The 15,023-nt window shown below is 36.2% G+C and overlaps 2 protein-coding genes across 5 annotated transcripts; one reads left to right on the top strand and one right to left on the bottom strand.

The window, feature by feature from the left end:
- The first annotated feature begins 1,039 nt into the window (after positions 1–1,039).
- LOC103929749 (50S ribosomal protein L18) lies at positions 1,040–2,823 on the top strand. Its single transcript, XM_009338984.3, has 2 exons — positions 1,040–1,287; positions 2,391–2,823. Exons 1-2 carry the CDS (start codon positions 1,120–1,122, stop codon positions 2,784–2,786), a joined length of 564 nt encoding a protein of 187 aa, XP_009337259.2. The 5' UTR covers positions 1,040–1,119; the 3' UTR covers positions 2,787–2,823.
- A 323-nt stretch (positions 2,824–3,146) lies between these two features.
- LOC103932047 (UMP-CMP kinase 3) lies at positions 3,147–8,084 on the bottom strand. 4 transcript variants are annotated; one of them, XM_009341592.3, is made up of 10 exons: positions 7,934–8,084; positions 6,698–6,759; positions 6,358–6,445; positions 5,779–5,896; positions 5,175–5,331; positions 4,975–5,055; positions 4,743–4,850; positions 4,592–4,663; positions 3,846–3,898; positions 3,147–3,316 (listed from the first exon to the last, which is right to left on the bottom strand). In XM_009341592.3, the coding sequence occupies exons 2-9, from the start codon at positions 6,725–6,727 to the stop codon at positions 3,890–3,892; spliced, it is 663 nt and encodes a 220-aa protein (XP_009339867.2). In that variant the 5' UTR covers positions 6,728–6,759; positions 7,934–8,084; the 3' UTR covers positions 3,147–3,316; positions 3,846–3,889. The 4 variants fall into 4 exon arrangements, with proteins under 4 accessions (XP_009339867.2, XP_009339866.2, XP_048434499.1 ...); XM_009341591.3 differs by having other exon boundaries at positions 6,358–6,457; positions 7,934–8,083; XM_048578542.1 differs by having other exon boundaries at positions 7,809–7,938.
- Between the last annotated feature and the right edge of the window lie 6,939 nt (positions 8,085–15,023).

Genomic DNA, 15,023 nt, shown 5'->3' with positions numbered 1-15,023 from the left:
GTAGTTACTTTTTTCCTCAAAGGATTACACGGTAATTTACTTTGTATTAATACATTACAGGAGCGGACATACCAATATCCGTATACATCGTTATACTGATGAGGTGAGGCTAATTTTTGAAGGCCAAATTTATATAACACGAGTGCGCTGTTATCGTGTCATAAATATTATAAAGTAATAAGATTAACGGATTAATTGAGCAGTTCTTCTTTTTAATATCTACCGAATATGGTAGAGTATTATGTAGATAGCTATACGAAATGCCACAATGGAGATGATCCAGCATCTTAGTGGATAGGGTGTTAGATTTTCACCTATTCATCTCGGATTCTATACTCTCCTCCTTTAAATTATTATAATAATTTCGAATCCTAAATTTATTTAATAATAATAAATTAATTAAAAAAAAAGGTGTGCCGCCATACCATGTAAGTTCATCCTCATTTTATGGAGAGTAGAACATGAATTAGCTGGCCCATGGCTAGCAAGGTAGATTTTTTTTTTTTTTTAAACAAATGATATTATTTATACTAAAGGTAGAAAGTGGACTAAGCTTCACAATGGGTTAGCATAATTCAGTTCAAATTCACCTTTAGAAAAAATAGAACCTAAAATTTCTCAGTTATGAGGAAAGATGAAAACCACGGTAACCACCAGACCAAATTACTAAGAGCTGGTTTGGTATTGCTGTACTTTGAAAAAAAAAAAAACTATTTCTGTTGTGCTGTGAGAATAAGCAGCTATGAAATAAAGTAGCAGAGTGTTTGGTAAAATTTTTTGTAAAAATGCTTTTGAAAAAAAAATAAAACAGTAAAATAGTGTTTAATAAACTTTTATGTAAAACAGATGTGAAAAAAAAAACTGATTTTTCAAAGCTGGGTTTTACAGTTTTGTGTTTTTAATTTTTTTTTCACCCAAAATTATAAAACTAAAACTAAATGTTTAACAAACATTAAAAAAGTAGAGAACCAAATTAAAACCTAGTTTGTCATACATGTCAACCTCGTTTTCCCACCAAGCCTATCTTCCTTTCCTCCCCACGTGCCTCACACGTGGGATTTCCTGCAAAAGTACTCATCCGCTTAGTAAGAGAGGAAGAAACCTTCGTCGTTGCTCTGAATGGCCTGCTGCACATCAGCTCCTCCTCTGCCGCCGCCGCTGTCAAACCCCTGTGGAAGTGGTTCGGTGAAACCCAGCCGGCTCTCATGGGCATCTTCCTTTCCCAACTTCGGCGTCTCCTTCAATTGCACCACAAGCCCTCCTAATCGCATTCACACCCCCAACAAGGCACGCTTCCATTACTTCCTCTTTCTCTTTCTTTTCTTACCTGACGTTTTTTTCTTATACTGAATCCCAATATTTACCATGAGGAAAATGTTGGAAATTGTTCGCAACCATTGATTTTCTGATCTGATGGCATGAATTGAATCGTGTTTTGTCAATGCATGCATAATTTAGGGTTACCCGTTTCCATTAGTGCAGCTACGGTGTTTGATGAAATTACTAGGACAATGGAAGTTGTAATGTTTGGAAATTATAGATCTCGAGTTTGTTGTGGGAAGGAAGGATTTGTGTGTGGGAAATGTGAACCGTAATGGAGGACATTACTAGGGTAACAAGCGAGTGGTTTCTAAGACTATATTCGGTCACTGTTAATCGAATTATTACATTACATTGCTTACGGTTATGGACCAATTTTATATGTGGAAATTTGCAACTGCGTTGTGTTGTTGAAACGGATTTGTTGGTTTTGGCACATTTGAGATAAATCTTCGCGACATTGATCTTATGGTGGAACTCAACTATTTGGTATATGAATGTCGGAGCAACTGTTTAATAACACATTTTGATGTCTCGACCAAACGATTAGGAAATGAAATTAGAGACAGATGATGCTTAGAAAGATCGATCATCATGAAGTATTCGTAGACAATTTAGAACTACTTTACAAGTTAAAGAATGGTATTTGCTGTTGACAAAGTTCACCTGCATTATCTCCCCCTTGCAAAATTTGTTTTGGAGGCAACCCTTCATCGTTTTTTTTTTATCCTTAGGGTAGCCATTCAACAACTTCAAATACCTTTTTTAGTTTACGAGTCCCTTTATTCATGCTTGTTCGGAGAAATAATCGTTGCTACAAACTATAGGTGCATGACCAAATTGGAAGAGGTACTCTGTTATACTTGTGAATTATCCGTTGTCTATTTTTTTTTTATCCCGTGTACAAAGTAGAAATCTTTAGGTCTTTTATTATAGTCACTATGGCCTCGGTTAGTTCAAGTTTTACAAGTCAGTCGTGATTGATTTGCTAAGTCAAATGCTTCCTCAGTTAAACTTTCAACCACTGAAACGGATAAACAGGATTCGAGTTTCTGTTGCTTGTTTTTCAGGATTCCTTCATTCGAGCTGCATGGACCCGGAGATCTCGAGGCGAGGCTGCAAATAGACCTAATAGGAAATCGTGGAGTCAAAGGACAGAAATGTACATGAGGCCATTTTTACTGGATGTTTTCTTTTCAAAACGATTCATCCATGCCAAAGTGATGCACAGGGGTACCAGCAAAGTGATATCCGTGGCCAGCACAAACTCCAAGGATTTGAGGTATTCGTTGCCATCGCTTACCGATAACGAAGCATGTCGAGTTGTAGGAAACCTGATTGCAGAGAGGTGCAAGGATGCTGATGTGTTTGCAATGTCTTTTGAACCCAAAAAGAATGAGAGGATTGAGGGTAGGCTTGGAATCGTTCTCGATACCATTAAGGATAATGGCATCATATTTGTTTAGAACCTAAGCATCAATTTCATTGTCATTTCCGTATTCATTTTCCTCTCTCTCGGGTCTTTTGCTTTAAAGTGCTTTTAGGAGAAGCTTTCAAAAGTCACTTCCAAGTGCTTTTCTGAGAAGAAAGTGCTTCAAATAAAAGCCATTTTTAACAAAAACGCTTACGAGTAAATATGCTTTCTATATTATAAGCAACGCCCAAACCGGGCGCCTTACATACCACGCAACATTTAACTGACTTCCTCACATGAACAATCTTTCCAAGTGAATCACTCGATTGGTGTCCTTCAACATTTTATGTAATTTGAGCTCTTTATTCCCAGAGTAACCAAAAATGCATCGCATCAAACTCGAATCGGAACATTATTCGAACAATTATCACTACAAATCTTAAAGATAGAATACAATGACAATATGAGAGTAGAGGGATACACCTCAATTGTGTAGAATAATAATACAACCTTCTATAGTAAGCAGGCATCAGGAATAAACCTGCCAAAGAATATAATATATGCAGCCCGCAATTGCATCACCTGAAACAGAAAGCGTTAATATTGGCGTTCGGTGAAAACAGTAATTTTCTATACGTAATGTGGGGACAGGTGTGGCGATTCTAACGAAACATGGGCTGTATGGTCATTCGAACATGTTCAGTGAAAGTAATCTCAGTTTGCAAAGCAGTTGATTTGGGAAGTCTGGTTTTCGGCCAATGATCACAAACCAATTTTAAACAACGCACACTGTTAACAAATTTTTGAGTAGTGTGAGAATATCATATTTATCAACCTTAAAAGTGGCAAGAATAGTTCGGATTCCCGGTCGAAGATGGAAAACACACCATCATCGGCATTATTGGTATTGTTGCCTTTATTCCAGACATATGGGGTCTGTCAATTGGGTTCTCATATTCCATTCCTATATTCTATTTCGAGTTTTTAGATTCCTGGTCCCAAATGGAAAGTGAAAAGGAGAATGTGTGCTTATGTGCAAAATGAAGCAAAACCACGTAATATCATCCCACGTGTAAACTCTTATTCTTGTGGTTCAAGATGAAGGTCTTACCTCAAGAGACATAGGATCTGAAATCTTGGTTACAACCGCAGCAATTAATCGGCCTGTAACAGCAAGAATTGACGTCAATGACAGGGAAAATATACACATATTCAAATGTATGCTAGAGGGGGGAAAAACAACACGATATTCTTATTAAATGTAGTTAGAGTTAACTTCAATGACACGCAAAATGTGCAGATGAGTCACGGTACGCTAGATTCCACAATGTAAAATGTGCATCTAGATTTCTGTTCTTGATGCAGGTCCAGTTAATGCTAGAGACAGATTACTGTTAATACCCATCCCATTACTTTCAAACTCCAACCCGTATCAAAATTTGCTAAGAAATTTCTCGTCATTTTCTCTTTCCGTTTCGTTTTAGCTAGCCAATAGCACCAATTTGTGTTCATACTTAGTTCTAGTTTGCATTTTATGGCTATGCATTTGACTGGCAGCTACATTCTTATCATTGATTACTTTACGTGATCAATTTGGTATGCCACAATTGTGATTACAATTAGTTGATGTGGAAACATAATCAATCTAAGACTAACATCACGCTTAGGTCATTCAAATTCCTCGATTTCTAGAAAAGCTTACTACAATCCTAAAGCATTTGTTTCACTAGTTATATTTACAAAACCACACCAGTAAGAAAAGATACCCCACATGAACTCCCTTCCCGGTCAAATCTTACACCATTTCATCCAGAACAAGATTAAGCATTCCATCAAAGTATGGCGATGGCCATTTACCTTCTCATCTTTTGGTGCAAAAATAGCTTTTACTGACTCATAAACCTCTTCAATAGGCCTTCTGGCATCAATCTGAGAGTGAAACAACAATGATTCCAACAAACATGAAAGACTATATTGTTAAAATAAGTAAAATCAATTGAAGAATTACCTTCTGAACTTTCCCCTTGGAGTTATAGTACTCTATCACAGGGAGACTAGATTCTTGGAAAACCTTAAACCGCTTCCTTATTGTTTCTACGTTATCATCCTCTCTTCCCTTCATTGGCCCAACAAATGAAACACAAAAACATCAATACAATTAGTTTGGAAACAAAAAGAGATGATATCATTATATCAAGACAATATACAAATTCTTCCACAAGAAAAAATCATATTTTTACCTCGTTCCTACCCAAAAGCCGCCTCTCCATCTCTTCTTCAGAACAGTCAAAATACAAGACAAATGAAGGCTCGATTTTAGCCTGCAAAATCATTAACACGGTTTACCATTGGTTAAACAAGTAAATAAACCACTATGAAAACTAGTCAATTACCACAAACTGTACTTAAGTCACAACGAAAGATTATCCAGAGGGCTCACCACATCTTCAAATGCAGCACGATTTTCCTCATTACGGGGAAACCCATCAATGAGAAACTTATCATTCCCATTTTCCAGCATTGCTCGTTCAAGAAGTTTAATTGTTACTTCGGAAGGAACAATCTTTCCTTCTTTAATCATATCCGAAATCATGGTCCTGTAAACCATTAAAAAAGTGTTGTTACATGAGACATGTAAAACAATTTTTGATGGGCATACAAAGTCCAGAGTCTAGACTAACTTTGCAAGCGTTTTTCATCAAAAGGACATAAAACAAGACACTTCTGCAGAAACACTTTTTCTAGTGTTTAACTGTATTGGAAAAAGCTAATTTTGATCCTGAGCATTCTCTTTCTTTTACTCAAATGGTGTGATACAGGATCAGTTTACCCAACAGAGGCAACCAACCACAACCTTATTGTCACCCTTGCCCCTCAAGTAATGTAACACAGAATCTTATAAAAGTGAAGCTGTTGGGTGGATATGAATTCATGGTAACTGGAGATACTTTTGCCATACTCAAGAAGCAGAATGCTACCTTCATCATGTATCCCACTCCCACTACTATAAAAAGCCAAAAGTAGACTACACAACTATGCCATACCCATTTTCAGAGCCAGATTTGATTTCTGCTCTAAGAAGATCGCCAGCACTGAGATGGGTAAAGCCAAAGTGCTCAACAATGTTTGCACATTGAGTACCCTTTCCGCTGCCTGGGCCACCTATTACATCAAACGAAACAACTGATAAGAGCATCCATAGGTACCTCTAAAAAAAAAAAAGGAAGGGTGGTGCCATAGAAATGACTGGAGGCTTTAGTGTAGCTAGTGGAAAAAGGAAAAAAATAAAAACCAAACACAAAATGTATAAATAAAGTACAGCTACGATAACAAATGAGAGGAATGTAGACAAACTTAAGGTTCGTATCAATAATTAGTTTTCCCATATAATGGCTAACTGAAATAAAAAATTAAATAGCCAACCTATCATACAAAAACATCATCTCTTTGACATACAGGACTCTTAAATCACGCACATATTTTCGTTGAACTCTTAAGCGAAGAGAGAAAAAGGATATTAAAAACACTAGCCAAGATTAGTGGATCTTATCCCAGGTTGCTAACAGCTCAGAAAAACAAGGATGATTAGAATACAACTAGTTCTAGTTCCATAATTTTCTTACCCAATACAAAAACAACTGTAGGGTTCAGATCAGCTAAGCTTCCATGAGCCTCCTGCTGAACCTCCTGCAGAGCCTCCTGCTGAGCCTCCTGCTGAGCCTCCTGCGGTAGGATGCATTTCTCAATTTAAGCTTGAAGTAGTATGAAATGAAACAACAAACGTTAAAGGTGCACATACGGAAACCAGATAAAAAAATAGCGTCCGCCGGGAGTCCGGAGAAGACTAAATGAAAGCATATCATTTCCCAGTAAATTTAGAAATATCAACTTAACTGACAAAGTTTCCAGAAGAAACCGTGCATGATTTCAGAAACCTCAATCAAAACAAAACCCAAGATATACCTTCTTTCCATCATCAACAACCGTACCCATGAGCACCAACTAATTGTCTCTGAATATCCTATCTGTGCAAATCAAAACACTGCAATTGTAAAACCTTAGGTAGACCAAAAACCCATGATTATGCTTGAATCTGCAAAAATATTTGATGTGCTAACAAACTCTCTTGTACACACGGCACATCTATGCATGCATTTGTACATACAAATATATTAATTTTCCACCACAGCGGTCTGAATAGCCACCGTCTTGTGCATCACAATTGAACCATAAAACTCCCATTAAGTCAAACTACCCTTCGTAAAGTATCTTTTAACCTTCTAAACTGTATGATCTATACAAGCAGAGGCCATACATATCAGAATCAAATTTTAGTCCCATTGTTGTAAAGTTTACCTGTTCAAAGTAAAATACGAAAATTTAACAAAAAGCATACATTTGATTAAAGTGATTAAAAAATTTCAAACAAATGTACAAAATATCTCAGAAGTCAAAACTAGGACTTTTCCCATCATAATTTTAAAATGATTCAATTCAAATCCTTCATTCATTCAATTATTCATAGATCCAACAAAGACGAACAGCGATGATCAATTCGGATGCAGAAAACCAGGCATGCAAGGAAAAAAATAAGTTTTTGTTTCGATCTAATGCTCAAGCTCCACCATAATCGGCATATAAATAAATGCAAAACTTTATTCTCAACCTTTCCCTCCCTTTTCCTCATGAATCAATGCAACACCAATCAGAACTACGTCAAGATCTAACAAAACATATATGCAATCAGACAATAGAAAGGCCAAAATTCAACAAAACAAAAAACGAAAATTCATATCAAAGCATCAGGTAGACTCAGATCGAACACTCAACCGAGTAATGCGAGCTCAAATCCACACATAGACAATCAACAACCTCAAATGAATAAACAGAAAAGAAAAATCTTGAGACTTTCCACTCCCTTCCACGAAACCAAACCAAATAGACACGGATGATTCAAAACCACACCGATCAGATCCACGCAAAAGATTCAAAATCCCGATCAAATGCGAGCTCAAAAAACTACCGAAAACAAAAAATCTTATCGAAATAAAAAAAAAAATGGGACGACGCTTACCAGTCAAATCAAGCATTAACAAACATGATGCGGAGCAAAAGAATTCGATTCCAGAAACGCAGATCAGAACCTATTTCAATTGCATCAAATGCTAATCGAAACTGCGAATGGAGAACAAGCCATACCTGTGTGTGAATTTTGGTGCGAATATCTGAGCTGAGCTGAAATTTTGGGAGATGCGGTGGCTCTGATTTTCTTAAATAGAAGAAGGGGGGCGAGGTGGGGTGTTTTGAAATGGGAGAAGGCCAATGACTCTGCGGGGAATGTGAATGAGGCCTTAATTTGAGCGTTTTGGTCGGTAAGGGTAAAATGGGAATTTCGAAAAGCATGGGAAAAAGTTTGCGTAGTTATAACGGCTAAAACCTGCCTACTGTTTTAAATAATTTTATTTGGTTTCTTTGGGTGATTTGGAAGCTTAATTAGAATATTTTTTAGAACAATACTTCCCTGCTGTAAACTCAGCAGGAAGTCCTACACAAAAGTGACGTGGCACTTCCAGAGAACAACACGTGTGGGTTTTTCTAATCACCTCCTTGCTCCCTAACTAGAACTTGATGCTTAACACACTCATAAGTTTAAGTTTAGAAAAAACCAATGAATCTGATTAAGTTAATTGGTTTAATTAATATTTAAGCTTAAGTTTAGAACTTGGCTATTAAATTAATTACAGGATCATTAAATGTCAAAATTGGCCTTAATTTAGTTTCGGATTTTTAAGTCCATTAGAGCATCTCCAATGGGAGCCCTACTTAGGACCACCTTTGATGACTCATTTAGGAGTTTTATAGGAATATTCGAGTCCCTAAAAGAATATTGTCTACAATAGAAATTCCTTATAGTATAATCCCTAAATATAGGGACTAAAATATTAAAAAAAATTATCTTTCATTTCATTGAAATATTGTAATCATTGATAAAAAATAATAAATTATCTCTACCAATGATTTTTCAAGAATTTGCAAATGAGAAGTTGTCCCACTTGGGTGGGTTCAAAAAACAAGGAAAAAAACATAAAGAGAAACACCATTCTCACTCAAAATTAATATGGAATCCACTATTTGAGTCTCTATATGTAGTATGTATATTTGAGAATTCTTTTCAGGTATCCGGCGAGTTTCTATGTATTGAGATACTTTGAGGACTTCAATTCTGGCACATTGGAAGTGATTTGTCCCTATATTTAGGGACTATACGGTTGTAGGGACTCTATTTAGAGTCTCCATTGGTGATGTTCTTAGACCAACTTCAATGGTTGAGATAAATTTAGGTTTTAATCCAAACACAATTTTTCTTCCTTAATAATTTAGGCTTAAGGTTTTAGCCCAAGATTGTTAAAAATGAATTTAAGCTTTTTTTTTTTGTAACTTTTTAAAAATAAAATTTATGTAGATTATTCTAGTTTTTTTATTTTTTTATTTTTTTATTTTATGAACATTTTAACCTAAAAATATATAAATTCTGATAAATAATAGAAAATCATGAACCTCCCCCAAAAACAGTTTTTTAAATGTTTTAGCCATTGAATTTAATTCTGGATAGTTTGATTTTATTTTTTTAACCTCTAGAATTGATCATATTCAATTTCAGCCGTCAAATTTAATGAATTTATAATTTTTTTTTTTTTTAAGAAGTTGAATCTGGACAGTTGGATCAACCAACGACCCATTATTTCCAGTCGTTGGGCTGGTGTAAGTGGCAGATAGGCGTCAACCCGCTGGGTCCTAGCACTAACTGGCATGTCACATATGTCGCATGCAAAGCCGTTGTGAGCGTTAGTGCACCCAGAGTGGGTTTGAGTTTGATGCGTCCACGCGCAATGGTGGGCCAGAAAAATAGGTTTTGCCAGTTTTTTGGGCTAAATCTTCCCAAATTTATGTGTTATTCCAAAACTTGTTTTAGGCTCAATGTTGGAGATTTTTTTGTGTAAGTATTTTAGGTTTTAACTCAACGATTGAAGTTGGTCTTGGGCTTGGACCTGTTAGGCTTTCAAGTTAAGTAAAAAGGCCTAATTTGGCCTGTGACGATACAAAAACGTCCCAAGATTTTCTTAATAAGTTTTTGGTGGTTTTCAAACATGTGGCACACTTATCATATCTCTCTCTCTCTCTCTCTCTCTCTCTCTCTTTCTCGTTCTCATCCTAGGATTTTCTTGTGAGACAATAGAGAAAGAGAGAAACTTGAAACAATCTAAAGCCACAAAAGAGACAAGTCATGTCACGCGTCCAAACCGAAGGCCTATATTGTTGGAATACAGCACAAGAATTTACGGCGTGAGTCGGGAAACCACGGTCCTCCCTGAAATACAAACATTATTCAACTTTCTTTTCTTCAAATCAAAGACTATACTGGACTCTTACGTAAAATATAACTACAATAGGATCATTTTTTTTTCAGGTACTTAATGTAACAACACTCATTAAAAGTCCTGCAACACGACATGAGTGTATTAGTACTCCCTTGTCAATATAACATGGCAATACTTAATATAAAAACTCGTAAACATACCTCGCAAATTATATAGTGCTAGTTCGGGTTTGCTAGACTGACCATTCCCTTGTATGGGCGGGCATGGTTCGATTTCGTCTGGTTTACCATAAAATCGAAAGTAAATCGAAGAATTTGCATGGTTCGGTTTGAAAGTCGATAAGAGAAAGAACTCTACTCCATATAATGACATTTGTTCAAACATGAATATTATTAGCTGATTATATAAGAATTGTAAACTACTTATTAAATTAAAACAAATATACTAAAAATTTCAAACTAAACATTCACTAGTTTAAACACTTGTCAAAGAGAATCTGCAAATAAAAATAAAAACAAAACAAAAATCTGTCGAAGTTTACAATACTTCAACATGTCAAAGCATTAAGACTTGAAATCGGTCCTACAATTTTATTGCATCTAAAACTCATGGCTTCTAATGTCGTTTTTTCCTTGCTAAAAGATTCAGACGTTCAGTCCTTCACAGTGGGTTGTCGTTTACTAGAGTTGCTTTTCTTCTCTGTGGCTGACGAGGAGGTCGCTTCATTGTTATTTTCTCCTTTACTACTCTTTGTTTTTTCACTGCTTCTTCTCTTAGGTCCATTGTCAAACGTATACAAGGACACAATGTCAGGAATTTCTCCTGGAATGTTGTAGTTCGATTCCGAAGCCATTGTTATCGCAAAATATTCCAATCCTTTGAATTACGATTGTAATCAACAAACTAACCGCAAAATTCTTAAGAGGAAAAAACACAACGATGTAGTCCGAGTAAATACTCTCCAATAATCACTGTAAACTCGTAAAATTCTGAACCAAAGAACTCGACTTCCAGCTCAGTGCGCGCCTTGTATTGTTCATGAAGGGGGTATTTATACTAGTAAGAACTAAGAAGGACTCCTAACTCCTTGTTTTAGCAGGAGCATTAAACTTACTCGTTTGCAACCAAATATCAATGCGGAAGAGGGAACAACATCTGGTTATTTTTGGAGGTTCGTCGTAGATTATTTCCTTTCCTTTTTTCATGTGTTTTCATTGATATTTTTCCCTCTAGCTGAAATCTGGCAAGGTAAGTATAAGTTAAGGTTCACATATTTATTAGCTCGTACATTTTGTGATTCATTACTTATTTTCGTTAACTAAAACATCGGTACTGAAAATTTTCTAGTTTACCACATATGGAAACAAAAATAGAGTGGGTTCCTAGAAAAATCGAGAACCGGATAAACTTTGGGACTAGTTGATCATATACCCATTCTCTTTTTTCCCTATAACTTGATTCGCGACTTCTCAAGTTCAAATTGAGTAAACATGTTTAATCCTTCTTCTGATCGTGGCTTATATTAAAATAAATTAAAAAACTAGAAGCATGTCCTTTTCTCTAACTTCCCTCTGTTTTTCTTTTTGTGCCAAAAATTGACTGCCGATATGAAAAAACAACCTTTTGCATATTTTCCCACCCGTCCAACTTGGACGGCCATCCTAAATTTTTCTTGGTTTGATGACATTTTTATGAAACAACATTGAAAGAGCACGGGGAGTTGGTATGGTAAATTAAGAAGAGAGATCTGAAGCGTCAAAAGAGTATTGAGGGTGCTGGGATATCGAGTCTGAATGCCCCGAGGTTGTACCAAACTACTCGGGGCAGCGTTTCTGCATTGCTGTGTGGTTAATTTAGTTGCAACTGACCGTATGATTTCTGGCTTTTTTGGCCATGCATCCATCCTTTTGTACCTCAGATTTGTTGTGACTTGTTCATCCCTTCATGTAATGTATTCGAACTCAATTTGGAAAGCAGATAAGGCTCGAGTAATTTCTTTGCGGGGTAAAAACTCCGCACAGTAACCGTTAGTGGTTTCTAACCCAACATTTTTCTTTTGACAAAAACGATACTTTAAACAACTTTAATTTACGGGTTTGAGTATTCAAACTTGCGTGTAAATAACACAAATATTTGTTTTTCAGCACAAATTTGCATTTAGACTACACTAAACAAACCTATATTTTTTCTTTTTCGATTCAAATACAGAAAAACGCTCTTAATCGCTTGAGTTACAACAAGCCAGAGAAGAACAGTTTGGGGGTAGAATTGGAAGAAGAGTGAGTCAAAGAAGGGCAATGAGAATGAAGAGAAGGACAGCAGCAATGAAGGAATACTTAACAGCAGCAACAAGTATAGCCAATGCGATGAACAGAAGCTGCCACAGCACCTGCACACTCGCCCACGTCAGCAGCCCCGTCAATCCGACGGCCAAGATGTTGTTAGGATCTGGGTCCAGTAGCAGATCACCCCATCTGATGTTGCCGAATAACGGCCGTTGATTCTTCCCCAAATCATCGTCACCGCCCCCACCGTCGGATCCAATTCCTTCTTCGTCGCCTTTCTCTTCTTCCCTCTCCTCGGAATTGGAATCCTGCTTCGACCCGTTGCCGTTGTTCGCAAATACCACAAATCTTTTGGGTATTTTTTGGATTTGGGTTTTGAGGGGCGAATAAGAAGAGAAATTGAAATGGGTGCGTAGCGATGGAGGTGGAAGTGTTGGGATTGGTGGGGTTGTGAGAGCAGTGAGCCCTAACATTTTTCCTGCACATCCAAATTTACCAGGCAAATTGGGAAAGCGAGAAAGGATCGTATTATATTTCTCCAATTTTCAATTTTTGTGAGTTGGTATTTTGGGTTGGGTTTGTGAATTGGATTGAAGCCCTTGGACTACAAATTTTTGTGGGTTGGGTATCGGCTAATGTTAAGTACACTAAAATTTTTAAATTAAATTTGTAAATTAAATGATGGTTGTATGATTGGATTATTAATGACATTTTATTTGATTTAAAAATTTGATCTCTCTAACATTACTTTTATATGAAATATAAAATTTAAAGCAGGTGTCCATGTGATTAACTATAATTGTATATTATTAGAGATTTTTTCCTTTTAATAATAACATCGTCCAATTATGGATGATATTTTAACATAAGGGGTTTCGTGCAGACGAATTGAAACACCAAGGGATATTATTGCAAACTTAAAAGGATTTTACATGAACACAAAAAACATCAAGAGATGCTAGTGTAAATAACTTAAAATTGTGAGGTATAGTTAGGATTAATATTGTCACAAACTTAACACTCTAAGATATGAAGATCATGTCCAATCCAAGTCATGGGTGAGGAGAACAAAGGCATAGGACCTCAAAATGTTGGGGCCGAAAGAAATTACGTTGCCTATTAGATTACTTATAAACTGAATAAAAAAAAATAAAAAATTAAGGAGCACAACATGACTGTCGCCCAACGTGTTGGTATGGTCCGGTTCACCCTCTCAAATTGAAACTACATAAAATTATCGGTTCAATTCGGTTTGATTTGTGTAAGATATATAAAAAGTTGTACCGTTCGATTTATATTGGTTCGGGTTCTAAACCGATTTTATATTCTTTTTAAAGAATCTTCTATTTCTACATCATATTCTTATATCTTTTAACACAAATTCATCCAGATCAAGAAAATTTGCAAAAAGGAAACCAGAGAAAGTGAATGAGAGATGATGAAGAAAACAATAGAAGGGATGTTTTCAAACTAATAATAATGTGTACCAAGTTTAAAATTAGTTTTTTCTCTCCTTGAGAACTTTTCACGCCGGTTGTGTGTGGCCTTTTCTCGATCCGACTCCTGTTCAACTGTCGGCCCTAACTGTGGCCAGGGTCGCCAATAAAATCTTGTTCGTTTGCTTTTTTTTTTTTTTTATTTGCTTCTATATCCCTTGCTATACTTACAGATCCTTCAAAAAGTTTGCATTTGTTTTACCTTGCAGTTCTAAACTCTTATTTCCGCCTTGATTCCATTACGTTCTTCAAATTACTTGTCCTCCTCTTCCCGTCTTCCATGTTTCTGACAACTTATTTCCTTCTACTATGTCTCCTAATTACCACGCTTTGACACAGATTTGTCGGAAGATGTGTAGAGCTCTGGCTTGAGTGTTTATGCCACCATTCTCTCCTAATGTGCCTTTATTGGCACGCAATGACGAAGCCAATGAAGGCTCACTGGGGGCATATGCCCCCACTCAAGTGATTTGTTTGTTAAGTCGCAGACTATAATTATATAATACACACATATTATTTTTGAAGAAAATATATGTACCTAGTATCCAACATACTTTCATACTGTGTATACTCCATATCAAATATTATATGAGCAAAAGTGCTCTTGTTCTGTCATTCAAACCAAAAAATCTCACTCTTGTGTAATTATGTATTAACATTTTTCCTATCACTTTGCCACTTTCCACTACTACACTGAAATTTTTGTAACATTGAAATTGTGATATATTATCATTTGAAATCATCCATATTTTCATATTGTTTATAAGACATACTATAATAAGGTTTTCTTAATTGATTTTCGGGTTGCCCTCACTAAAAGAAATTTCTAGCTCCGTCCTTGTTGGCACGGATGCTTGTGGTTTTCCCATCAGCTTCCCATCGGTTTCTTTCGTCTTGTGGTGGCAGTAGGGGTGGGTTCGGTTCGGTTCGGTTCGGTTTGGTTTTCTATCTGTTTGTGTTCGGTTTGGTTTTCTATCGGTTTGTGTTCGGTTCGGTTTGTATTCGGTTCGATTTTGGCCCGGTTTGGTTTTTTTTTTTTTTTTTTTTTTTTTTGCTTTTTTCCCCAAGTAGCTTAAAAAAAGTATATGAAAACAACTTGCATCCATTGTGTAATAAGTCCTATTTCAAC

This window comes from the organism of the source record quoted next, unplaced genomic scaffold (genome assembly GCF_019419815.1).
Source record: "Pyrus x bretschneideri cultivar Hongxiangsu unplaced genomic scaffold, Pyrus_bretschneideri_v1 Contig122, whole genome shotgun sequence".
NCBI lineage: Eukaryota > Viridiplantae > Streptophyta > Magnoliopsida > Rosales > Rosaceae > Pyrus > Pyrus x bretschneideri.
The sequence above is the reverse complement of the archived record's forward strand: the minus strand, read 5'-3'. Positions and strand labels throughout refer to the sequence as shown.